Source organism: Erpetoichthys calabaricus, chromosome 16 (genome assembly GCF_900747795.2).
Source record: "Erpetoichthys calabaricus chromosome 16, fErpCal1.3, whole genome shotgun sequence".
NCBI lineage: Eukaryota > Metazoa > Chordata > Cladistia > Polypteriformes > Polypteridae > Erpetoichthys > Erpetoichthys calabaricus.
This window is the reverse complement of record NC_041409.2, coordinates 48,493,533-48,521,451: the sequence shown is the minus strand read 5'-3', so window position 1 is coordinate 48,521,451 and position 27,919 is coordinate 48,493,533. Positions and strand designations below refer to the sequence as shown.

At 39.6% G+C, this 27,919-nt stretch overlaps 1 protein-coding gene across 1 annotated transcript; it reads right to left on the bottom strand.

Moving 5' to 3' along the window:
• On the bottom strand, window positions 1-27,919 carry synj2bp (synaptojanin 2 binding protein). The gene is made up of 4 exons (XM_028821365.2): window positions 27,682-27,919; window positions 8,306-8,442; window positions 4,511-4,606; window positions 1-761 (listed from the first exon to the last, which is right to left on the bottom strand). The coding sequence occupies exons 1-4, from the start codon at window positions 27,743-27,745 to the stop codon at window positions 615-617; spliced, it is 444 nt and encodes a 147-aa protein (XP_028677198.1). The 5' UTR covers window positions 27,746-27,919; the 3' UTR covers window positions 1-614.

The following is a 27,919-nucleotide window of genomic DNA, read 5'->3' as shown; positions in this document are numbered from 1 at the left end:
TTAGCTCAGTCTCACTTTTTATTCAACATTTGTATGGAATGATTCAAAGGAAAAAGATTCTAATCATCAGAAAAGAAAACAAGAAAATGCTGTGTCTCCCTGCGTGTATTTGAACCACTAGAAATGGATACATCATTTATTTTTCCCTTGCACTGATCAAAGCCCAAATACAGCACAGTCAGTGAAATGGAAACATTTTATCAGTTTGATGATGAAGTGATATTCAAGCTCATATATAAAAAAAAAGTGAGCTCTGTCTCCTGCTCGATGAAATGATTGTAGAGAGATTGAACGCACACAACTGACTGACATTTTCCCAGCCTATGTTAAATGTTGTTTTCTTTGTATAAACTTTTTTTGGTTAACAGAATTTTTTTTAAAAGCCACGTAATTATTACATTTGGAGAGTGACCGTTCAAAATTAATTTTCATATTATACAGTAAGCACATATTATATAAAGAGCAGCATTCTGTCAATCATAGGGGACTTTTATTCACCCCAAAAATAACATGAAAGTAATCAGTTCTCTGGTGTTCTTCACTTTTAAAACAGAAGAAATAAAAAATAAAATTTAACACAAAAAAAAAAAAAAGAATGACTAGTAACGCTGGATTCAAAGAATTCCTCTCCGGTGCCGATGTCGCATGTATAAGAAGGCCACAAAAGCCAGCATAGCAGAACACATAATCACTCCAAAGAATGAAACACCAGGCTCCAGGGATCCTCTCGGCCTTAAAGGACCATTCGTCTGATTGGATGGCTGTGGAAACAAAAATAAATAAATAAATAAATAAAAATTAACCAAAAAGTACATATACACTACAAACCTAATCAATAAGGAGTTCACTGTGAAAATTTCACCCTTTGTTAAATTAAGGAACTCCCTAGAGTGGTTGCTTTGTGAATGCCGCCATGACACCTGCACTTCAGAAGGGGTCATCCACCTGAAGCTAAGCCTGTAAAAAAAACTTGGGTTGATGTTGGTGAGGCCAGCAGAGGGTGCTTACCCTGCGGTCTGAATGTGGATCCCCAATGTCCCAGAGCTGGGAAGGGGGACACTGTGCTGTAAAAATGGTGCCATCCTTCAGATAAGACATAAAACCAAGGTCCTGACTCACTGTAGTCATAAAAGATCCCTGGGCATCCTTCATACAGAGTGGGGTGTATCCCCATGTCCTGGCTAAACTACAGATCACAGCCTAGTCATTCTGCCCCCCTAATCATCCCCTTTCTCACCCCTTCACCACCTAACAGCTAATGTGTGGTAAGCACACTGGTGCTAAAATGGCAGCCGTTGCATCATCTAGGTGGATACTGCACATCGGTAGTGGCTGAAGTGGCTCCCCCTCTCACTATGTAAATAGCTTTGAGTAGTGAGAAAAGCACTATATAAATGTAAAGAATTACTAACAATGGAAAATGGAAAAAGAGCTCAGACTCTTGAAACCTAAAATCATTAATATGCATGGCTTCCCTGGTCCACCCTGCGTGGAGTTTGCATGTTCTCCCCGTGTCTGCGTGGGTTTCCTCCGGGCACTCCGGTTTCCTCCCACAGTCCAAAGACATGCAGGTTAGGTGGATTGGTGATTCTAAATTGGCCCTAGTGTGTGCTTGGTGTGTGGGTGTGTTTGTGTGTGTCCTGCGGTGGGTTGGCACCCTGCCCGGGATTGGTTCCCTGCCTTGTGCCCTGTGTTGGCTGGGATTGGCTCCAGCAGACCCACGTGACCCTGTGTTCGGATTCAACGGGTTGGAAAATGAATGGATGGATGGATGGTAACAAACAAGTCCAATTGCCAAATTACAGTTTAAAAGAGCTATGTGCAACTTCATGCTCAAGACAAAAACCTGGTCTAATAAAAAGACCACATAGGATTCTTTTGTTGTAGTAAGAATAAATGTAACTTGAAAAATTCAATGGGAAAAATGTCAAAAGTGATTCATTTTATATTTAACATTTAATAATGTTAACAGCCAACTATTGTTGATTGGCCAAGACATCTTGCCACCATAATTATTATCCCGGATGGCCAATAATAAAAATGTAAGAGGGTGTGTATGGTTATTTTTCAAATGGAATGGACATGCTGTATCTGTTTAAGATGGGTTTGGTTCACTTTCTCCCTCTTGTACCTTGAAATTATCCTTAAAACAAAAAACACACCAATTGCTTTATAAAACAATACTTGAAATGTTTTGCTGCAGAATATCCTAAAGATGATGTGATTCAAAAAGGTGGGATCACCCAGAAATGTTCACTTTTTTTATAGTATTTGATGTCTTTAATTATCAAGATACCATTAAATTGACAAAACACATACAGTCATATGAAAAAGTTTGGGAACCCCTCTCAGCCTGCATAATAATTTACTCTCCTTTCAACAAAAAAGATAACAGTGGTGTGTTTTTCATTTTCTAGGAACATCTGAGTACTGGGGTGTTTTCCAAACAAAGATTTTTAGTAAAGCAGTATTTAGTTGTATGAAATTTAATCAAATGTAAAAAACTGGCTGTGCAAAAATTTGGTCCCCTTGTAATTTTGCTGATTTGAATGCATGTAACTGCTCAATACTGATTACTTGCAACACCAAATTGGTTGAATTAGCTCATTATGCCTTGAACTTCATAGACCGGCGTGTCCAATCTTGAGAAAAGGTATTTAAGGTGGTCAATTGCTAGTTGTGCTTCCCTTTGACTCTCCTCTGAAGAGTGACAGCATGGGATCCTCAAAACAACTCTCAAAAGATCTAAAAACAAAGATTGTTCAGTATCATGGTTTACAGGAAGGCTACAAAAAGCTATCTCAGAGGTTTAAACTGTCAGTTTCAACTGTAAAGAATGTAATCAGGAAATGGAAGGCCACAGGCACAGTTGCTGTTTAACCCAGCAGGTCTGGCAGGCCAAGAAAAATGCAGGAGCGGCATATGTGCAGGATTGTGAGAATGGTTACAGACAACCCACAGATCACCTCCAAAGACCTGCAAGAACATCTTGCTGCAGATGGTGTATCTGTACATCGTTCTACAATTCAGCGCAATTTGCACAAAGAACATCTGTATGGCAGGATGATGAGAAAGAAGCTCACGCCATAAACAGAGTCGCTTGTTGTATGGAAATGCTCATTTAGACAAGCCAGATTCATTTTGGAACAAAGTGCTTTGGACTGATGAGACAAAAATGGAGTTATTTGGTCATAACAAAAAGCACTTTGCATGGCGGAAGAAGAACACCGCATTCCAAGAAAAACACCTGCTGCCTAACGTCAAATTTGGTGGCGGTTCCATTATGCTGTGTGGCTAGTTCAGGGACTGGGGCCCTTGTTAAAGTCAAGGGTCAGATGAATTCAACCCAATATCAACAAATTCTTCAGGATAATGTTCAAGCATCAGTCACAAAGTTGTAGTTACGCAGGAGTTGGATATTCCAACAAGACAATGACCCAAAACACAGTTCTAAATCTACAAAGGCATTCATGCAGAGGGGGAAGTACAATGTTCTGGAATGGTCGTCACAGTCCCCGGAGTTGAATAACATTGAAAATCTATGGGATGATTTGAAGCAGGCTGTCCATGCTCGGCAACCATCAAATTTAACAGAACTAGAGAGATTTTGTATGGAAGAATGGTCAAAAATACCTCCATCCAGAATCCAGACACTCAGCAAAGGCTATAGGAGGCATCTAGGGGCTGTTATATTTGCAAAAGGAGGCTCAACTAAGTATTGATGTAATATCTCTGTTGGGGTCCCCAATTTATGCACCTGTCTAATTTTGTTATGATGAATATTGCATATTTTCTGTTAATCTAATAAACTTAATGTCACTGCTGAAATACTACTGTTTCCATAAGGCATGTCATATATTAAAAGGAAGTTGCTACTTTGAAAGCTCAGCCAATGATAAACAAAAATTCAAAGAATTAAGAGGGGTTCCCAAACTTTTTCATGACTGTAATGGTGCTGTTTGGAAAAAGTGGGATCATAAAGGGCTGATATGTGGGAATGGAAGGTTTTCTCTGATGGGAATGCGTGAAATAGCAATCTATCAACCCTGGAACCCACCTGAATGAATGGACAGATGAACGAACAAAAACAGTGCATGACAGTGATGAAAGTGACCCATCATTAGTGCTAAGCCAGAATGGCAGAATGTGAGTACAGCCATGTATTTTTCTTTTGATTTGGGCACCTCAAACATACATACATACATACATAAGTGATGTTTTGGGAGAATGTGTTTGTGGAAAGGCTATTCACAAACTACTGCATTATAACTTTGGGAATTAAAGGGTGACAACATCATTAAAAAATTACAAATGAAGAAGCAATAAAAATTGCATTAGCAAGATAAAAAAAAAGAAAAAAGAAAAAACCTGAAATGAAACACTTCTCATCCCGAATCCAAATAACATGAACTTCATTACTAGTGGAATCCTCTAAACATGTTTCCCGTTTGGATATAGAAGATATCTTGAGGTAAAAAGAGAACTCCTCCATGATAGTGAGGTGTCCTACCTGTTGCAACACAGAAAGCACAACATCTTCCCCAGCGCAGTGGAAGAGCTGAACGGCATCACTATGAGAAAGATTCTCCAGCTTTTGCCCATTGATCTGCAAGGCATAAGTGTGGACATTACACACCAATTAAATCAATTTCACAAAGAACAGATTAATGAGAATAGCTAAATCTAACAAGGAAAAGTTCTAATTAAAAATCTACAATCTCTATTCTATGAACTAAAGCTATAAAAGCCATGTGTAAGAAAAATAATAAAGTGGAGTTTTAGCATCCAGCTGCAAATAGGCGAAAGAGGATTACTTAAAAAATGTCCGCTCGTTTAGATCTTAGTGATTTCTCAAATAATAAATAATAAAGGATGGACAAAGCATAACTAGTTTAGGCAGTTGTTAAATGCAATATTCAAAATGGGCAGGTGGCACAGTGGTAGCAGTGCTGCTTTGCAGTAAGGAGATTGTGGGTTCACCCTGTGTGGAGAGCACTTTGAGTAGTGAGAAAAGCACTATATAATTTTAAAGAATTATTTTACTAGTATTATTATTATTATAAAATAATTAAGTATTCTACTTGTAAGTGCTCAATGAATCCTTATCTGTTGTTTCACGCGAGTCAATGTCTTGTACCCAAGAGAAGATGCAGAGTCCGAAGGCTTCCAGAAAACCAGCTTTATTCCGATCAAAGCAGGAACAGTATGTGTATTTTCACATACACTGCGAGAGCATAGCAAAAAAATATATATTTATAAAAAATACTTTTTAAAAACCATGCTTATATTAAGTTAAAAAGTGTACTAAAAACTAAAAAATAAGTCTCTCATACATCACTCATACAATAAAAGCTTGGGCACTTTTGCTAAGACTTTAAGAAGTGTTTTTTGAATGTTGATTGATGAAAAGTGCCCACGCTTTTATTTTACGAGTAATGTATGCGAGACTTACAGTATCTCACAAACGTGAGTACACCCCTCACATTTTTGTAAATATTTTATTATATCTTTTCATGGGACAACACTGAAGATATGACACTTTGATACAAGTAGTCAGTGTACAGCTTGTATAACAGTGTAAATTTGCTGTCACCTCAAAATAACTCAATACACAGCCATTAATGTCTAAACTGCTGGCAACAAAAGTGAGTACACCCCTAAGTGAAAAATGTCCAAATTGTGCCCAAAGTGTCAATATTTTGTGTGGCCACCATTATTTTCCAGCACTGCCTTAACTCTCTTGAGCATGGAGTTTACTAGAGCTGCACAGGTTGCCACTGGAATCCTCTTCCACTCCTCCATGACGACATCACGGAGCTGGTGGATGTTAGAGACCTTGCGCTCCTCCGTTTGAGGATGCTCAATAGGGTTTAGGTCTGGAGACATGCTTGGCCACTCCAGCAAGTTTACCCTCAGTTTCTTTAGCAAGGCAGTGGTCGTCTTGGAGGTGTGTTTGGGGTTGTTATCATGTTGGGATACTGCCCTGAGGCCCAGTTTCAGAAGGGAGGGGATCATGCTCTGCTTCAGTATGTCACAGTACATGTTGACATTCATGGTTCCCTCAATGAACTGTAGCTCCCCAGTGCCGGCAGCACTCATGCAGCCCCAAACCATGACACTCCCATCACCATGCTTGACTGTAGGCAAGACACACTTGTCTTTGTACTCCTCACCTGGTTGCCACCACACACGCTTGACACCATCTGAACCAGATAAGTTTATCTTGGTCTCATCAGACCACAGGACATGGTTCCAGTAATCCATGTCCTTAGTCTGTTGTCTTCGGCAAAATGTTTGCAGGCTTTCTTGTGCATCAGCTTTAGAAGAGGCTTCCTTCTGGGACAACAGCCATGCAGACCAATTCGATGCAGTGTGTGGCGTACGGCCTGAGCACTGACAGGCTGATCCCCCACCCCTTTAACCTCTGCAGCAATGCTGGCAGCACTCATACATCTATTTTCAAAAGACAACCTCTAGATATGATGCTGAGCATGTGCACTCAACTTCTTTGGTCGACCATGGCGAGGCCTGTTCTGAGTGGAACCCGTCCTGTTAAACCGCTGTATGGTCTTGGCCACCGTGCTGCAGCTCAGTTTCAGGGTGTTGGCAATCTTCTTATAGCTTAGGCCATCTTTATGTAGAACAACGATTCTTTTTTTCAGATCCTTGGAGAGTTCTTTGCCATGAGGTGCCATGTTGAACTTCCAGTGACCAGTATGAGAGAGTGTGAGAGCAATAACACCAAATGTAACACACCTGCTCCCCATTCACACCTGGACCTTGTAACACTAACGAGTCACATGACACCGGGGAGGGAAAATGGCTAACTGGGCACAACTTGAACATTTTTCATTAGGAGAGTACTCACTTTTGTTGCCCACAGTTTAGACATTAATGGCTGTGTGTTGAGTTATTTTGAGGGGACAGCAAATTTACACTGTTATACAAGCTGTACACTGACTACTTTACATTGTATCAAAGTGTCATATCTTCAGTGCTGTCCCATGAAAAGATATAATAAAATATTTACAAAAATGTGAGGGGTGTATTCACGTTTGTGAGATATTGTACTTTTTACTCTTTAGTATACTTTTTAACTTAATATAAGCATGGTTTTAAAAAAGTATTTATATATATATATATTATATATATATATAAAATAAATATATTATTTTCAACTTTTTAGTCTTGGATTTGTTTTAGTATAATTTTGTAATCAATATTTTAACACTTCCTTTAATATTTCTATCCATTACTAGTGCCATCTATTGGTGAAATCTTTAACTATTCTTCATATGAAAATTTCATTTCTTAATTAACATGGATTAATTGATCGATTAGTGAAACTGATTATTGATTCATGTATTGTCATCAGAAGAGAGTAAGTGTGGAAAATTTCAAGTCATTTGGACAACAGGAAGTGGGTTAAATATCGATTACAAGATTTGTACCAGACAACAAACAGGTGAAGTTAAAAGAAGCATGGTAATAGTGTCACAACTGCATGAAGGGGATAAGAGCTTTCAGGGAACTATATACAGGCAATAAAATGATGCATAATAAATACAGTACAAAAAGTAAGAGAATCAGAAGAATGGCATGACATACATAGTGCAAAGCATAACCATACAGACATATAGATTGCACAGTTTAACAGTTCTTTAAAAAAAAAAAATACATGCACATGTAACCTAAAGTACAATTGAAAAGTTTGGGGTCACCCAAAAATGTCCACATTTTTTTTTAATAGAAATTGATACCTTATTATGAAGATACCAGTAAACTGACTTGAACATATAGCCAAGACATTGCTAGCATTTACGATACTTATTTCTGCTTGAAATGACTGATTTTTAATATATTATTCACATATGGCTATAAAGCACCATTTACAGCAGCCACTCTTTAGTGTCATAATGGTAAACTCCCTTAGTGTATCCTTAATCAGTCATATTTGCATGCTAATTGGTTATTAGAGAAACCTTTGCAATCTCATTAGCACCAAGGAAGCCTGTTATTCTAGTTATTTGTTTTTCAAGGTACTGGCGTTCCTAAAATTCAGTTCTGGGTTCAAAAGTGGCCAAAATGAAACAGCTTTTTTTTTTTTTTTTGCAGAATGAATGCTATTCAATGTGACAGATTGCCAAGAAACTGAAGATTTCATGTAACAGTATCAGTTACTGTCTTGAGAGAGGAGGATGAACTGATTTAAACAGGAAAGAAAAAGAGGACGAAGGCCCAGATGGGGAAGTAGTAGTATGTGAACAAATAGGGTTAGGGCTTTAAAAGACAAAAGAAAACTTACCGCAAGAATTTTGTCTCCTTCCTGTAGTCTCCCATCGAGTGCTGCTGCTCCATTGTCTCTAATCTTGGAAACATAGATGCCAGTATCATCAGACACATATTGCTGGTCTGTCCCTCCAACAATATTGAACCCCAAACCTATGGAAATAGTTATAAAGCAGTTATATGATAGAGTGTTTAAAACTAGGTAACTTATTCCTACAAAGTCACAGAAGACAAGGCTTTACCACCTTTAGCACTGATGAAGAAGAAAGTAACAAGTGACTAACTGTAACAAATGAACCATCACCAATGCAGAGGCATAATAGTGCAGTGTACTGTATATGCTGTCTCGCCATTTTCAGTTATACTAGGGGGCTCGCCAACACCTGGGCGGCTTCGTGGCTCTGCCGCTCGCTCATGGGGAACCGGATGTACAATTTAAACAGATTGTTATTTTCATGGGAATTGTTACATATGCATAACAGAACTAACTATTTTACAACGAGTAATTAACCATAGTAAAAAAAATAGTAAAACGTATTTAATTGAAAGGAAATTATGTTGCGTTAGAGGTATTCATTGTGTTATACGTTTTTGTTCTGTATGGCTTTGAAATTAACATGCAAATACTTTTTAGACTTACACTTTTACTGTAAAACATCAGTAAAAACAATATTTGGAATTAACTTTTCGTCAATATTGCACTGAATTTTGATTACGTGTTTGTAGTTACATCGTGACAATGAAACTTATAACTGCCCGTAAGTGAATATCGTATCTTTCTCTCTAATAAACCGATTTTTTCGATAGTTTGTCCCTGTGATTTGTTAATTGTCATAGCAAAAGCTATTCTAACGGGAAACTATAAACATTTTAATATGAATGGTATATCAAGATCTCCTTTGGTGTCTAATGTTATTCACGGAAGATGTACTACATTACCTTTCTTGTCACCTGTTAAAATTTTACACGTTAGAATTATTCCACCAATTTTGAATACAACTAATTTTGTCCTACTGCAAAGCCCATCACTCAGACATAAATTACACAATACCATTATGACACATCCTTCTTTCAACAGTAATTCAGCCGGTGGAAAACCGGATGGCGTTAACAGTTGTAGATATTCTACGGGATATTGTAAGTTGATGTTTTCATCTTCCACACCATCACCACCAACTGTTTCAGCATAGTCTATTGATACGCATTTAACCAATTTGCTGTGTAACCGATTGACAATTTTCACGTTGATTCGTTTGACTTCATTATTTCTCGGTGCTAGTATTGCCCATTACTCATTTCTTCTGTTGATAACCCCTCAGGATTAAATTTTTCAATACGATTTGGACATAATGTCTTCTTTAATTGGGAGCTTCAAGTGAGGAAAACATAAAAATTTATAACAGCTGAGAGCGCAGGAACTGTGTCTGAGAAAAACATCCACACAAATGAGAGGTGAGATGACTGTAGCTGTGGGCCGTTAACCGGAAATGGTTGAAAGGAGGGTGGGACCCCGTCTACCAACTTGAAAAAATCTCTTGGCAATTATCTCATCTCAAGCTTTTCTTTTATAATAGAGAGACAGTCATTTCAATGTGGACACAAACTACAAGGAGAACAGAGCTTCTGTTAAAGACCTGCTCTACCAAGCTGTTAACCCTTGAGAGTCATAAAGACTGCTTTTTATTACTATTATTTTGTTAACCTTTTGCACCTTAGAGCACCTGTCCACAACAGATAAATTCATGGATAGAGAATTTGTGCAGTATACAAGGCACTAGAAAAGTACCAAAAAGCCCAAATTTAAAAATACAGTCCCAGCATTTCAATATTTTCGGTACTGGAAGTAAACATCAGCTTTCCTCTCTAAACCCCACCCTCCCTTGACATTAGCTATTGCAGTTGTGGAAAAATGCCCATTTCATAGATGTCACGAAACCAAACTCCACACTTAAACTTGATCAAAATTTCTGGTTGGGGTGGATCGGGGTATGGGGGAAGGGGGTTTTGGCCCCAATTGTTTTGATGTGTTTGGGACTTTGTGGAGGGAGCCCTGCCTTTAATGCTTTGGGATTTCATGCCTATCAAAAGGAATGTGGCGCGGTGCAGCATGGTATGGTATGAGATAGGCTAGAGTAAGACAGGGGTTTTAGAGTTGTCTGCTATTTGTTTTGGGACCATTTTGATACCAATACTGAGGTCAGAAAGATATACCAAAGTCAAAATTTTAGTACTGTTCCAACACTAATAGATAGATAGACAGACAGACAGGCACACACTACAGCCTGAACTAATTTGCCTCGTTACATTAGCCCGACTACTGGCCACAGCTAAATTACGTGATAAATAAATGAAATGAAGTGTTGCTTACCTTTGGTGGCAATATAACTTTTGCAACTTTTTAACATATACTGTAAGTGACAAATTCTTAAAATGAACAGTAGGTAAATCTCAAGGTCAGATAATAAAACCATGCATCAAGAAAACAAAGATCCAGGCTACACCTATTTCCTGTTAAAGCAGTTAAGATTTAAAAAGCGGCACCTTTAAAGCATTACAGCTCCCCTGCATCCCACCAGGGAGAGAAACTCTGAGCTCATCTTCCTAAAGCTAAATCATTTGGATTGTCTCAAGATTTAAGAGGCATACCGTGTTACGTTTATGTTTTCTGTTAACAATGAAAACTAAGCCACACACAGATTTGCCCACCAGTTTATCTTTGTCATAGTGCAAGTACTAGCAGTGCCCTGTTGTGAAAAATCACAACCAGTTCTAATAAAATGATGATTTAACTGGGACAGATGTCTACAGTTTTTGGTGGCATTCACAAGGCAGGCAATCTGGCATACTGGTCAAGTCCCTTAGGGTGTGAGTACAACACTAGCTATTGACATTGTGTGACCCTGAGCAAGTCACTTTACCTCCTGTGCTCTAAAAATCAAAAGAAATGTAACCAAATATATCTCTCAAATGTTCTAAGTCACTTTGGATAAAAGACATCACCCAAATAAGCAAATAAATAAACAACTCAATCTTTTACAGAAAGGAACTTTATACAGGTTAGTTTTTATAACTGAAATCATGACTGTTTTTCTGCCATAATGTAAATGACAAAAAAATAATTTTTTATGCCCTTCAACTCTTAGTCATCTAGGGTATGATGTAAACATTGATTATGGAAATACCATATATACTTGTGTATAAGTCGGACCTGACTTTTAAAATCAGACCCCGACTTTTACACCCATTCAAAAATATGACACTTAAGATTTTTTTTTTTTTTTTTTTTTACATATTCTTGCATCCTCCAATCTCACACCAGTTTCTCAGACACATCGAATTTTGCTGAAGCAGCACAGTTACCAGGTTCTTTCGCCAATTCAACGACTTAACTTAAAGCCAGCTTCATATTTTCTTCTGATTGAACACTCCATCGTAGATAAGGGATGCTTTTACGATAAAGGTATATGAGGGTGTGAGATACACAGAACAGTGCAAACGTCACTTCGGATTAGTTCGGGTATTACCGTGTGGTCACGTAGGCACAATACATAGAAAAAAAAGGCAGTGTGCTCCATAGTTACTCTCTCAGGTGGGCGTTAGCATATCATATTCTCTTGGATCAATAGCATGTGCTTTCCACATTCGACTTATACGACAGACATTATAAAATACCGGAAATTATACTGTAAAATCAAGCCCAGACGTATCTGCAGGAGAACTTAAACGTGAGTATATACGGTAAGTAATTCATATATTTTTGCAAGTAGAATTTGTTTCTACTTACTACTTTTTGATTTAAATGTTGTAAGGCCATTTGAGTGCATGGACCTATCTGGTTTTGTCTTCTGTTCTACAATGGCTTCCATGATGTCTTACAGTCATAGCAGCTCAGAGAACTACAGCAGTCATATTTACATTCTCATTTCTATATATCACACATTAGGGGTGGTCCACAAACCAATGCAAAGAGTTGAGGTCTGAAGAATCTTTTCTCCACTAGGCTTATTTTTGCCCATTAGGGACAGCTTGCTTACCTATGAAATTTCAGCCCAATTGTGAAAGATTTGGATGCTGATTCATTCTGAATATTTTACTTATTGTAGCAATGTACATACTCTTGTGTGGAGTTCTTAAAATTAAACACAACATTCCGGTACTAACGTGGAGTTTCCAGAACATTCTACTAGAAAGTGGAATTTTTTTTCATCTCATTCCTAATTCATTCACAGTCTACACTGAACTTTTTAGAAGTGTCTGCTCACATGAAGTATCTAAAGTGATGTTACACGTACAACAGGGCTTAATGAAGGAGGATGAATTAGGCCGGGTTTATACTTCACGTGACGCGACGCATGCTGCAGCGGATGCTCCTGCTATGCAAGCGTTGTAGTGTTTATACTTGCGCGCGTACTTTGCATACATCTGAAGGAATCCGCCAGGTGGCAGTGCGAGACATTATCACGGTGAGAACATGTTTGGCTTTGCTGTGTTGTGAATTGCCTGGAACACCCATTAAATTCCGATGACACCTTATCGCAATATCTCTGAAAAGGATGTTTATTGATTAAATCTAGGGGTGTGTCCATTCCAGCAAGCATTGGGCACGAGTGAGAAACAATCCTTGGACGAGGCCTCTGCTCATCGCAAGGTGACAAAGCACACACATACACTAGCGTCATTTTAGCGGCACCAAATCCCCAAATCTTAATATCTTTGGAAGGAAACTGGAGCACACTGAGGAAACCCAGCAGGAAAACATGTAAACTCCAGGCAGGGAATATCAGCAACGTGACTCCCTGCAAGACAGCAGCGCTAATGCTCCGCCACTTTGTCACCCCCATGTGTCTAATTATTAGCAGTATTCATTATTTAAACAAAATTACCGATTTATCTGTAAAATGTAATATACATACTTTAATGCTTTTCATCAGAATGTGATATCAAGTATAAATCTAAGGATTCTAAATGTGCAGAGAGTTGGAATATCATACATTTAATGTGCTCAGTGTGGCGATCTATTGCTGGCGATCCGCTGCTGTCAGGAGCAGAGAAAGCCCTAGAAAAAAAGACGGCACAAAAGACAGTATGTGAGACTTTTAAAACGTATCGTGTCATTATGATTGGGAATATGTGACGCTTGAATATAAAAGCACCACGAATACATCTGTATGTCGGCATTTTGCTTCACCACACCGAACCATTTATCAAATATTGAAGCGCGCACACCGATCTCTTAGGATCCGCAAATCGGCTTTCTGTCACATGAAGATAGTAAACAGACTCTGACGTCACATTCCAACTTTTAGCACACTGCGCCCCCCAACTTTTTGCCGGTACTGCAATACCCGCACGCATCACGTTAATTTCTGAGGACCTGCTCAGAGGACGCATCAAATGAAAGCTCAGAACGCGGGGCAGCCATGATGCAGGCGTGTACGCGTTCTGTGCGTGAAGTATAAACGAGCCCTTAGAATTGAAATAGCTCTAGAATTTGCAATGGTCTGAACTGCATGCCATCACCACATAGTGAGAAAAGCGCTATATAAATGCAAATAATTATTATTATTATTATTATGGAAATAGTGCTGTCAAACATCTTAACGTGTCGGCCAAACAGAAGGCCCATCAGTAAATCAAGATGCATATGTTGCGGCTACTGAAGACTTGTTTGAGGAACCAGTAATGTGCAAACTGTGACATGAAATGCTTGACTACTTACCATGTACTCTCGAAGCCCAGCAGCCAAGGTATGATTATCAGGAATTTCTAGGTTTGTCTCTCTCATTTTTTGCCGTACACAAAGGCAGCAAGTCATTTTGAGCTCCAGTTCTGATACATCACCCCAGGCAGATGGAAAAAGGCTTGTATGCATTGAAAAAGTATTCCTTTTAAAGGCTCAGTTCAGGATGATGTAACGTAAATCTAAAATTGGCACAGATTTTTCTCTTCTTCTTGGTCTTCTTTATGTCAGACAGTGGAATGTAGCACCATTTGCAATCCAGGCTCCTCTCACTGACATCATTTATCAGTTCTTAACACCTACCCAAACCAGGCTGTTGACAGTAATACATATGCAGCATCTTCAAGGCACCTCTGGATTTTGTCTCAGCATTTGACAGACTTGGCCCCTTTTTGATGACAGAGTCTCAAAAGAAACAGAGCAGTCAATGTTACCAGGCATTCCTTGACATCTTAGACTGACAAATACATCTAAACAGCCGCAGTTGTTGGATCTGGTGATGGAAAGAACAACATCCTTCTTTCATATCCTTATGGAAGGCGGCAAAGAAAGGTCTCAAGTCTTTTCTCAAGAAACCACCAGAACAGTGGACAGGTGATCCAGTCTTCAACTGACTTTGTGAACTTTTGGAATGCATGGCGGTAGTGAACAACAGAGATGAAAGAAGAATAAGTCTCATCAAAAAAGTATACACTGACAATAACAGAAACAACGTATTCTTCGACTGGTCACAAACCTTCTCAATAATTTTCCAACTTCATCAAGAACAGTGGTAACGTTGTAGACCTACAAGCGTTGAACAGCTGGCTGTCTGCTGCTCAGTGCAGGTGGCATAAAAACCGTCACATGGAGTGGCCTCTAAATGCTGTTTATCTTCATTGAAACTGTATGTGTGTGTTAGAAATATGATCAACCATAAAACTAGCCTTTTGAGAACTCAGATCTTTGCAGGACCACCCTAGTGCACATATTTGACTTCAGGGGAGCTTTCCTACTTATGTTAAATGAATAAATCTATTAAAACAGCTATAAGGAAGAAGTGGCAACATGAGCCAAGAAATAAATTATAAAACTAAATTGCATAACTGAAAGTGTATTGATTAAAACAAACTGGAAGATTATAACAATGAACTGCAATAAACCAACACTTCAGTCACTAGCCAAAGGTTGATGTCAGTTAGATTTTACTATGGGTTTACCAGAGATATTACAAGCGTGGTCTAAGTCAGGGGTGGGCAGATTCAGTCCTGGAGGGCCGCAGTGGTTGCATGTTTTTGTTCCAACCCAGTTGCGTAATTAAAAAACAATCCTTGTCAATTATTTAATTACATGGCTTGTTAGTGCTTTAACTCTGCCATGTCAGGTCATTCTCATATCCTAGATTTATTTTCCTTTCTAAGGATATCATCCAAATGATTTGAAGTCTAAAACAGATGAGTAATTCTCAGTGCTTCACTTTTTTCTCTTCACTTTCCTTCCAAGTATTTAATTAAACCAAATAATGCGTGATAAATACACACAGGTGTAAATGAAAACAAGCTAAATGGAGAAATGCTGGTCTCTTTTGTCATTTGCATGGTATTGCTAATTAGGAACAATTAAAAACCAAGAATACAGCTGTTTAAGACTAAAATAAGCAATAAGGGTTCAAAATCTTAAAGAGCGAGACAAGTAAAGTGAAGCTGAAGTTTTACTTGAGCAATAAGGGCTTCTTATTAAGCAATTGGGTTGGAGCAAAAACCTGCAGCCACTGCGGCCCTCCAGGACTGAATCTGCCCACCCCTAGTCTAAGTGGAAGTAATTGGAATATCTTACATGCATGGTGATTGTACAACATGTTTGCAAACTCCATTTTAATAAATTTCCAACAGTGTGGTTCCCCTCCACTGAATGCATCATTTGTACATTTACTGTACTATTTACAAAGAATAATCTGTTTAGTTTTCAAGAACAGAACAGGACCAGCTGTAATGCGTTTTAGCATACGAGAAATAAAAGGACTGAACAAAACCCCCATCCTGTGGACATTTCCATGTATTACAACAGGTAATGTGCAGGAATGGAGGAGCTCAGCACACAGCATGCTCTCCAATTCCATTTCAATAACCTTCCAACAGCATGGCTCCCCTTGCAAAGGCTGAATTTGACCCACTGCGACAGTGCCCTGTGATAATCTGTTTCTACTTTAAGTGTGTTTTAAAATTATCTGCATTTATACATGTATCACTTCAGTATTTAGTAATTAATATTATCTACACCTCTGTTTTTACTGATAATTGTTCACGCCGCTTAACACCTGCACTCAGTGAAGAGCACACAACAAAATATAACTTGTATTGTGTACAGTGGAGAGATGCTTCTAGCCATACACCATGGACTAGTTGGATGGTCTCGGACTCCTATAACTCTATAACAAACTAATGCTGCACTCCATTTGAAGTGGCAAGTCAGAATTTCTAAGTTACTAGATGGAACTTTGGCTGTTAATAATTATAATAATACATTTTATTTATACAAGGCGCCTTTCTAACCACTCAAGGACACTGAACAAACAATAAATAAACAAAGCACATTATAAACAAAACTTAAAACATCAGAAAATACAGAAAATATAAAAATTAAAACCAAACAAAGCCACTGTAATAAAAAAAAGCTATTTTAAACAGAGGGGTTTTAAGTTTACATTTGAAAGTTGAAAATGATTCGATATTTCTAAGCTCAGTAGGTAGTGAGTTCCAGGACTTGGGAGCAGAACAGCTGAATGCTCTGCTCCCCATGGAGGTTAGACGGCCAAGAGGGAGAGTCAGGTGGATGGAGAAAGAGGATCTAAGGTTACGGGAGGGAATGGCAACATGAAGAAGGTCGGACAGATATGGAGGGGCGAGGTTATGAATGGCCTTAAATGTTAACAGCAGAATTTTAAAAATCAATTTGAAACCTAATCGGGAGCCAATGAAGCTGCTGCAAGACTGGAGTACTTTGGTGAATAGACGGGGTCCAAGTAATGGTGCAAGCAGCAGAATTCTGTCAAGTCTGAGTTTGTCCGGATTCAGATTATGACATCAATCCAAAATGGCTACATACACCACGAACACCATGAAGTAAAAGCTGTAGTATTATATCGTTTATCAGCACTTCTGTCCACTTGTGTCTCATTAAATCAGTCGTACACACAGCACTGTCCAAAGTCTATCTGTGGACATCATTAGGAAGTAAAATATCTGTTGCTGTGACTAAGGTGTTGGAATTTAAACTCCAAGACTGCCAGTTCAACTACGGTGAAAACCCAAGCAAGTCCCTTAACATGTCTGGGATCCAAATGAAAATAAAAAATTAATCTGTAAACACTTGTAAAGTCATTTTGGAGAACAGCATCAAAGTGTAAAGGGAACACAATTAAAAATAATCAGGTGTGTTTATTTTCCACAAAATGAAATTGCCCGAATATACAAACACATTCATATTAAGTGTTTACTCCATCCATCCACGTGTTTTGTTTCTTTGAAATCTGTTCTTGTGTACATTTTGATAATATAAAAAAGCTAATTTTTTTTAGCTGGATGATGAAAGTAGAATTCAGGTGGAATTTTCAGCTTTATAATAACTTCTGGGTGGACTGGACTGGTGGCTCTAAGGCTAGAGATCTGAGCCAGCAATTGGAAGGTTGCTGGTTCAAATTCCATAAATTGCCAGAAGTAACTCTAGTCCGTTGGGCCCTTGAGCAAGACCCTTAACCTGCAATTGCTCCATCCTGGGTATGACGTTAACCTGCATCCAGCTCTGCAAGAAGGTCCTCCATCCTGTAGGGAAAACTTGGGGGTTGGTGGCAGGATTGGCACTCCAGCCACTGTAAACCAAAACCTCACACAATTCAGTGTGGTGCTGAGGTGTCACCCGTTGCATGGCTGCACTTGGATCCCAACCTGGGTGGTTTGTCAACGTGCTGTAATCAGCGCAGTCTCCCAACCTCCTCCTCCTAATACTTTTACATTAACAGGCCTGTTTAGCAGATATAGAAAAAAACGCAGTACATGTAACAATTAGTGATTAGCGAACCCCACTGAATTTGCTTTGCCTCAAGTTGGGAAAGGCAAAACAGAAAAAGTTTTGAGTGTATTATAATAGTACAGTGGTCTTTTAGGTGTAACTGAGGGCTGGTGAAGTGTCTCGCAATTTTTCGGAACTGATTCTTATAGCCAAAAATATGAGCTGAGCAGTGAGGCAGCAGAACTAACCACGGTGCAATCGCGTCTCCCTGAGGTAAAATTAATAAAATTAAAGAGCTGAACAGTAGAACATCTTGCAGACAGTGCAGAAGGACAAAGAAGCATGAGTTCACTGAAGATTCATTTGCAGGCACTCTCCCCTCTCAAACCAAAAAGCACAATTTGTGTTTTTCTTTCCCCCCCTCTCCAGACACTTTTTCTCATTCATTGTCACTGCCACTAAATTAGCACAATACTACAGCACACTAAGTATTCTCTTCCTTCTCGTTGCATCAACTGCACAGCACTCTGGGAAATATTATTAGAAGTAGTAGTCTAACATATTACACACAGGACACATACAAGTCAATACATAAAGACATTACGTTTAAGGCACAAATATACTGATACACTTCCTTCTGTATGCGTGTCGTGTTTAAATGTATCCAAAGGTTTTTGGTTAATTTCTAACATATTGGTAAAACATCCATCCATCCATCCATTTTCCAACCCGCTGAATCCGAACACAGGGTCACGGGGGTCTGCTGGAGCCAATCCCAGCCAACACAGGGCACAAGGCAGGAACCAATCCCAGGCAGGGCGCCAACCCACCGCAGTAACATGCAAACTCCACGCTGGGAGGACCCAGGAAGCGAACCTGGGTCTCCTAACTGCGAGGCAGCAGCACTACCCACTATGCCACCGTGCCGCTATTGGTAAAACAGTTCTTATTAAATTCATAACAGAAGAAGAATTTCATCTGGTGTACTGCGTGATGCAGCATACCACCCACTCCAGGGGCCAGCATTATAGACATTCCAAATTGGTTGCTACAAAGCAACTATAAAGCATCATTGGATGCTTGGTGGGGTGGTTTGGGAGTATGTCTCAGCTGGGCGCACAGCAAATTTTTAGGAAAAGATTTGGAGAATCAGGTCACTGCTGAACCCAGAAAATTTGTTGCAAAAGACACTGGTAAAATTCGCTGACTGATACTAGTGACATATACAGTATGCCAACTACAAATGAACATCTAGACAAGAAAGAAAGAAAGAAAAAAAAAAAAGAGCTCCTTTCCTCATTATCATGTAAATGGTAGATTAATGCAGTTTTTTTCCCCAGGTACAGCTTATTACTTTATGCTTTAATCAAACTACACAGTTCCCATCAACACTGCTAACATTTGTCATATTAAGTTAAAGTTCTCCTTACTCTAGCATACCATGGCTACAGCACCTGATTTGCCTGTTCAAACTGAAATCTGCTTTAGTAATTGTATTCACCGATTCGACTTCTCTTCTTGGTATCCTACTTTGGAAGGCTTCTACTCCTGCCCTAGAGATTCCGGGAGACTTGTGATTCAACATTACTCAATGTGCTTCCTATTGGACTGCCAGGCAGACACTGACAATGCAGGAGAATACCAATGTGGAGGGTGGCCAGGTGTTACCTAGGTCATCAGAGCTGGGACTGTGCCCTGCATAATTCACCATGGAGGCACCCCAGTATGTTATCTTAGATATACTACTGGACATTACATTGACTGTTTTAACAATTTGTGTTATATTATTTAATAATTTACTGCTAATGCATTATAGCTGTTAAGTATGTGCAGTCTCTGAGCCTTTATTCAATGATGAGCACTATGCAAAAATAAACTCAACAAACTATTTCTATTTGTGAGTAATAAAGTAGACACCAGTTAACTCTGCGCAATTTTTACCAGACAGTGCCAGTCATGAAGAAGAATGGACAGATGGATGGATGGATGGATGGATGGATGGACCTTTATATGTCCCCAAGGGGCAATTAAAACTTTACAGATGCTTGAGAAAAAAAATATCTGGGAAGAACTGGATTTAAAAAAAGGTAACACTTTAGGTCAAGGTGTTGCAAAAATGCATCAATTACTCATCACGATCACTGCGTCTGTATTTATCCGTTGCCGGGGGAGCCGCAGGCTCAGAGCGCTGCAACGGCTCGCCACTGAAACAATTCCGAGACAATCTCGGTCGCGGTTTAAGCACCTGTCATCAATGGGTGATGCAAGGAGCATTATAAATGCAGGGAACAGTATAACTTGACCACGACCCTGCCTGACTGCTGTGTCTGTGTATAGCAGAGTGGTAGAACCCACTACAATAACCAACCATGCTGTCTTGTTTCAAGGGGAATAAAGTTGCCAAAGTACTGAGACTCAGCCTCGTGTATTGGGGTTCAAGATAGTGAGCCACACGTCACATAGTACCAGGAGTGGGGTCCTTGCACTAATGGATCCCCAAGAAGTATAGCAACCCTCAGAGCAAGATGAGGCTCCAGCAGCCGTCCCTACCCTGGCATGGCCACGAGATGTGCTGCCAAAGATGGCTCCCTCAGATATGTAACAACACCTTAACAATGGCTTCTTTTGGTCTTAATAACACTTATAAAATTATGAGTAGATAATGCATTAATATCTGTGCAGTGTGGCCTATTGACATGCTAGTAAAATGAGCTGTTAGTATGAAATATTCACAGGTTTTGTACTAAATATGTAATATCAAGAGAAATGTGTCTCAGTTAAGCCACGTCAGACCTCTACAAAGTGAAGGTTTATTAGTAGCTCTCACACTGCAAAGATGAATAAACACTTTACTGATGCTTTTTAAGTGTTACAAAGACCCAAAGAAGCCTTTCTTAAGGTCTTATTACATAAAAATAAATAATGCAATTGATGCAAAATACAATTTAAAGTAACACACACATGCACTTGGATCAATTGTACTCTCTTCATGGAACAGCTGAGGATTTTTATAAACTGTGGGAAAGGTTTCAGCATGGACGTTAGAAATAGGATGGGTGATCATCATGAACTAATAACGTTCTCTTAACATGCACCATCAGATTCTGAATCCCAGCTTTTTATCATCAATGCCTCATGAACCAGTAAGCTTCGGGATTCTTAAGGATACTTTAATTTACATTTTCTTTCTAACAGCTCTTTAAGGCAGTATTTATGAACAAACGCTTCAAATCAAGTTTATCACTTTGTTGAGTATCTGCTGTTCTGAGATTTCAGTTTGGTTTTACAGGAAACAGTAGCACTTGAGGGAAATTATTGTGAAACAATGCTCTTGTTCTTCAGTTTAAATTTGATTAGTTCTCTCTTACTGTTTTAGAACAGTTCAAATATCATAGAATCAAGATAATAAAAAGATTATATAAATGTAAATTTGTAACTATTGTAATATGTTAAGGTGGGCATTAGTACTCATAAATGGTTAATCTTTTCTCCCAGCAATACTTGGGAGAATTTAGTCAAAATGAAAATTCTCTCAAAGTTTTTTTTTTCCCTATCCTTCAGAGTGTCCTGTATATACAGTATCAGAAAAATCCTTATTAAAAAAATAAATAGACACAATGGTAACCACCATTGATTTGGAATGTAAACACACCATGGATTATCCACATGTAGAGATCAATCACATCCTATTTTTACTATGGTACTGTGAATATACTGTATGTGTTGCAAGGTCATTAGGTAATTATTTAAGTGACCAACTTGCAATTTTTACATATTAGAGCAATTTTGAAAAGAACAGGCCATTCATTCCAAAAAGCCTATCAATTCTATTCTAATTTTTCCAAAATAACATCAAATGCAGATTTGAAGGCCATTAAAATCCTTCTCTCTACCACACTAGAAAAGAACAATATTCTGCAAGTGCTATGAGAACCTGCAAACTGGCAATATGCTTCAATACCTTTCACAAAGGCGACACGGTGGCACAGTGGGTAGCACTGCTGCCTCGCAGTTAGTAGACCCAGGTTCGCTTCCCGGGTCCTCCCTGCATGGAGTTTGCATGTTCTCCCCGTGTCTGTGTGGATTTCCTCTGGGTGCTCTGGTTTCCTCCCACAGTCCAAAGACATGCAGGTTAGGTGGATTGGCGATTCTAAATTGTCCCTAGTGTGTGTTTGATGTGTGTGTGTGCTCTGCGGTGGGCTGGCGCCCTACCCGGGGTTTGTTCCTGCCTTGACCCTGTGTTAGGATATAGCGGGTTAGACAATGACTGACTGACCTTTAACAAACTGTGAAGCTTGCGTGGTCATGTGGTGTTATGGGTCCACAGCTCTCCAGCAAAGGCCAGTTCGTTTTAAATAAATAATCGCCGCGCTCGCGGCTTAGCGAGGGGGCGTGGTAACTGTAGCGAGCCGCAGGGCGATCTGCGGTGTGGGCGTTTCTCACCTAAGTGCACAGGTGAGAGACTGCCCACATCCGTGATCGTTCCTGTGGCTAATGGGCTGCAGCTGCTATGTCCTCTCCGCATATAAAGAGAAGCGCAAGCCGGTTAGAAAAAGGAAGTAAAAGGAAGGAAAGAGAGAACGGGAGGTAGCAGGAAGCAGATGGAGAAAGCCGGTGTGAGGAAGGAGAGCGAGCGAGCGAGAGCAGGCTCGTATTAGAGAAAGCAGGCAGCTGGGAAGAGAGCCCACGTGGGGAGTGTTTGGCCGACACTCAGTGGGGCTGAGAAAGCGGTTGCTCCAGCTGAGCGACTAAGCAGCTGGAGTGACCAGTGGAGGAATCCACTTGACCGTAGAAGGCAGCGGGAGTCGATGAGGCTTTGGATGGGTGTAGCCTCAGTGTGAGCGCCTTGGCCGCTGGGGAATGATCCAAAGTCTTGGTCCGGTTGGGAGCCCGACGAAGCCACGGAACGGAGGGCTACCGGACTAAGTTGAAGGGCAGCTGATCTTGCAGGTAGGCAACTGTCCTGTAGAGCAGACCAGATAGGCGTAGTAGGGGAGCCGCCATGGAAGCAGAAGACACCGGGCTTGTGGTTTTAACATTACTTCCTGTGACATTTTACCTCGTGGTTTTTAGAAGAGTTTTTCTATTTATTGATTTGAACCTCCACATATTTTATGGATTATTTATTTATTGAACTTTGCACAGTTGCACGTTGGATTTATTTGAATAAAAGCACTTTGCACTTTTAAACCATCCCCTTGCTCATTGTTATTGCCTCACTGTCTAGCTCCCTAACAGCCGATGGGAGCATGGAGCCGAACCCGCATCTTCACAGGTCAGTGAGGACATTTACACTGATTACTATTATTTAATGATCATTTATTAAAATCTGCTAAATTAACATGTCTCCTGCGGGTAACGTATTCAGAGATTTTTTCAGGTAAGGAAGACAGAAGTTGCAAGGTAAGGCTACGATACTTGAACTAATCATGGCCCCAGAATTGGAGACGTGTTGCACATTGACTAGCACATGAACAGAAGTGCATTGTACTCTGTATATGCGAAAACATGCACACTGTAAACTCTATAAACCTGTGTAAATTACATACTGGGCAAGATCAAACTTGTGAGTGATGTCAAGTGGTGTCTGCATCACTAGGCCACATGTTTTAGGTCACTTGGTTATTTACTCTGTCTGTAGTTGGGTTTTAACAAAAACTTTCTAACGTTTGTGCAAATTTTGCTCTTAACAAGCTTCCAAGAGAGTCCCCATGTTCTTGTTAAAGAAGGCATTTAAATGTAACACCTGGGATCCCCTTTATATATTTTTATAAACTAGGGGGCATCGCCCCCAGCTTGCTTCGCTCGCCAACCCCCCAGCCTGAGCTACGCGCCAGACACTTCGCATATGTGGATTTCACTTTTACCAAACAACAAATCTTTTAATTCTCACAGATACGCCTCTTCATTGTGAAGAAACACTACTTTTCCCTGATGGCAACACGAATTACACGATCTACAAGTCTCTGACTTGAGTTTAAAGCCAAACCATATATTGGATCTCTTTTCGTGGTTCCGTTATTTCAACGAGTAATAATTTTCGTTTGTTTGCACTAATGTGATCCTTACTATCCTTTTTTTGAGACTTTGAATTTTAGTACTTTCATTATCTCTAACTTGCTCTGCATGTGTATCGCGCCAACATTTTTGATTACTTTACAATGTTCTACATTGGCATCTACTCTTTTGTCTTTTATTTCTGGCCCCGGGCGTGGTTAAATCTCTTGGCACAAAGTCTCGTCCTGAAACATGAAAGTATCTCTCTGAAAAAGTCACGTCTCGTCCCAGGCTAAAAAGTCTCGTCACAGGATTTTATTATTATAATAGAGAGACATTTCGATCATGTCACCTCATAGCTCATACCACTCAGCAAACGATTTACCCAATTTGCTCTTCTCAGGACTTTCTCTAGCACTGGCACATATTTTTTTGTAGCCTAGGGACCAAAACTGCACTTAGTATTCAAGGTTAGACCTTATTAGTGCATGACAAAACTTAAGCTCTACAAATAAAACTTGTAGTCATACCAGTGTTTCTCAGCCTTTTTGTTGTCATGACCCACTTTTTCCCAGATTAAAAATTGTCTTTGCTACCCATCAAGGTAGGAGGTGTCCCCTTTGTTGAAACAAACTCAACAGTCAGAGCTGAGGAACAAGCACAATCAATGGAATGGTGACCCACTACCACTATAAATGATGGCAATTCGTGACCCACCAATGACAGGTCACAACCCAGTGGATGACAAAACACTGCTCTACATGTACAGTATAGACAACAAGCTTGATGTGAATAGCATTGTGCAATAGATAGATAGATCTATCTATCTAAGACACTATATAATACCTAGATTAAAGGCACTATACGATAGATAGTCAAATAGGGGGAAATAAAACCTAACACCTGTTATACCCCTTAAATGATATGTTTTGTGTTTTTCAAGTTGAAGTTATTTCTTTATAAATATGGTATATATGCATTTTCCACACAAAATTGTGTTCTTTATGAATTTTCTAAAATTTTTATAAAATCTCTTGCCCTCACTGGCTCTTTACAACACAGGGCAATGGGATATCACCGGAAAATAAACACTTTGCCCCCAGTGTTTAAACCTGTTTGCACCCACTGCATCTTGAAATCTCGTATCATAAAGTTTAATCAGTAGTTTCTCATGTTGCGACTCCAACAAAAGTTTTCTGAAAGTCAAGATTATATCTTATGAACCTCTCTAATGGTATGCTTTTGTTTTCCTTACTTTAGCATTTTAATTTTTCTTTTCATATAATTTAAATGATTATTTCCATCTCCACCTCATAAATTAAAAAAAAAACTGGTATTACTGGAGTATTTTTTTTTAATTTGTTTAAAAAAATGTTCAAAAATTCAAAGGTTTTCTAAATGTGTACTGCAGATAATTACTTTATGCCTTTATTTATAGTAGGATCGACTAAAGCAATGCAGTATTCAATGGCTGCTCAAGTCATTCTTTACATAGCTTTCAGTTCATTCAAAATGCTGCTGACAGAATATTTACAAAGAACAAGAAAATCCAAACACATAACACAAAACTCCAGTTCTTAAATCCTTACACTGACTCCCAGTTAAGTTTAGGGCAGACTTCAAAATCCTCCTTTTAACATATAAAGTCTTAAATGGCCAAGGTCTGGCTTAATTATCTAAACTTATCATGACTTAAAAACCAGAACATACATTAAAATCTCAACATGCCAGCCTGCTTATGATTCCAAGGATTAAAAAAATAACAGTGTGAGGTCAAGCTTTTAGTTACAGGGCCCCTAAAGTGTGGAATGATCTGTCTGCTACTGTAAGAGATGCCCCTTCAGTCTCAGCTTTTAAATCCCGGCTATAGTAGAGATGCTCATGAGCTGTGCATACTGCATCTGTTAGTCATGTATACAGAAATATAAGTAATACAATATTTGTGAACTATTACTAACCCTCCTCTATTCTGTTTCTCTTTTCAAAATCGGCACTTGGTGCCCCACTGCTGTTCTGCCAGGCTGCTCTCCTGTACATAGAAAAGTCATCTCGAATAAAGGAGCACTGGAATCATCGGATGGAAAGTTTCTCTCATCAAACTTGACAGCCAGCACAAACTCCACTATAGAAAACCCAGGAGCAGGTAGGCAGCAATTAGCTTTGGTCTCCAGGATGGCGACTTTATGTTTGACTTTCTCTTTTTACAATTTTAATCTCCTTCACTGTCAACTGCCCATAGTTCATCAGTTAATTAATGGACACATATTGTTGGTCTCCATTCAGGTTTAATCAGTTTCCATATCTTTTTCTTTGCATATTTCAACAAATCTACATTTATACAGTATGGACAGCAGTTCTGCATTTATTAGTTGGTATCTTCTCTACCTGGATTTTAACTGAAAATTGTTCAGCTCATTCTGCCGCAGCACTTGGTGAAAAAGTTATGCAAAAAAAAAAAAAAAGTTTGTGTATAATAAATCTAGAATGGGGCGGCATAGTGGAGCAGTGGGTAGCGCTGCTGCCTTGCAGTTAGGAGACCTGGGTTCGCTTCTCGGGTCCTCCCTGCGTGGAGTTTGCATGTTCTCCCCGTGTCTGCGTGGGTTTCCTCCGGGCGCTCCGGTTTCCTCCCACAGTCCAAAGACATGCAGGTTAGGTGCATTGGTGATTCTAAATTGTCCCTAGTGTGTGCTTGGTGTGTGGGTGTGTGTGTGCGCCCTGCGGTGGGCTGGCTCCCTGCCCGGGTTTGTTCCCTGCCTTGCGCCCTGTGTTGGCTGGGATTGGCTCCAGCAGACCCCCGTGACCCTGTGGTTAGGATATTGCGGGCTGGATAATGGATGGATGGATAAATCTAGAATGTCCAGGGGCACACTGGTCAAATTCATTGCCACTACCATGCGTTATGGTGACTGAATTCACAACATGATGTGTGACAAGTTTACAATTGATGGTTTTATAACCGTTAAAACATGAAGGCCTATGAGAAGGTTTATGGATGTGATGAGAGATGACATACAGGCGATGGGCATGACAGATCAAGATGACGAGGACAGGACGATATGGTATAAGATGATCCGCTGTGGCAACCCCTAACGGGAAAGAAGAAAAAGAAAAATGATGTAACGGCCTATTCACGTTACTTTTCAATATTATAAACTACAATTTGAAAGTGATGTCGCAAGCGTAACGAGACGAAGTTCACATGGAGGCTTTTATAAAAGTAGAGAAACCAGATAATGTCAGAGGATTGGGTGAACGATAATTGTGAATTCACAAATCCGCTACTACCCCTTGGCATATAAAACGTCAAGAACTCTCGGCGTGGCGGACAAATCGCCTGGGCCATAAACTGAGCTGTTCCCTGCAGGTTGTTTAAACTTAAGAACCGACGGTAAATGAAAATGAAAACTGCTGTTGTACCAGTCGCAGAATTACAGTGCACTTAGAATTTCTTTTGTGAACTTTACTTCCCTCAGTCTCGCTACTTTTTCTCTTACTTAAACGTTTATTTCTGCATTGAACTAACTAACAAAGCTGCCCTGCAATTAATCAAAGCTTACGTTAAGCGGTTGAAGTTTTCACTTCCTTTCTCGCATACTTTCTCTTTCCATACATCTGTAAAACAGTCCGCAGGCCGGAGATGAACCTCGACTCTTGGACTGCTTTCCTACCTGATGGACCCCGCTTCAGACGGATCTCCAATGTATGCACATCGCTCTCCACTCCGCCGTTCATGTCAGCCCGGAGTTGTGTTACCCGAACGACTCTCAGTTTTTTTTTTTTTTTTTTTTTTTTTTTTTTCTTAGCGCTTAGCTGAGCTCGCAAGATAGTCAAGGTGAAGTTAATAAAGCAGTCCCACACGAAAGCTCCTGGCACTGAACGCCGGGAAGTGTAGTTACACTGCCGCTA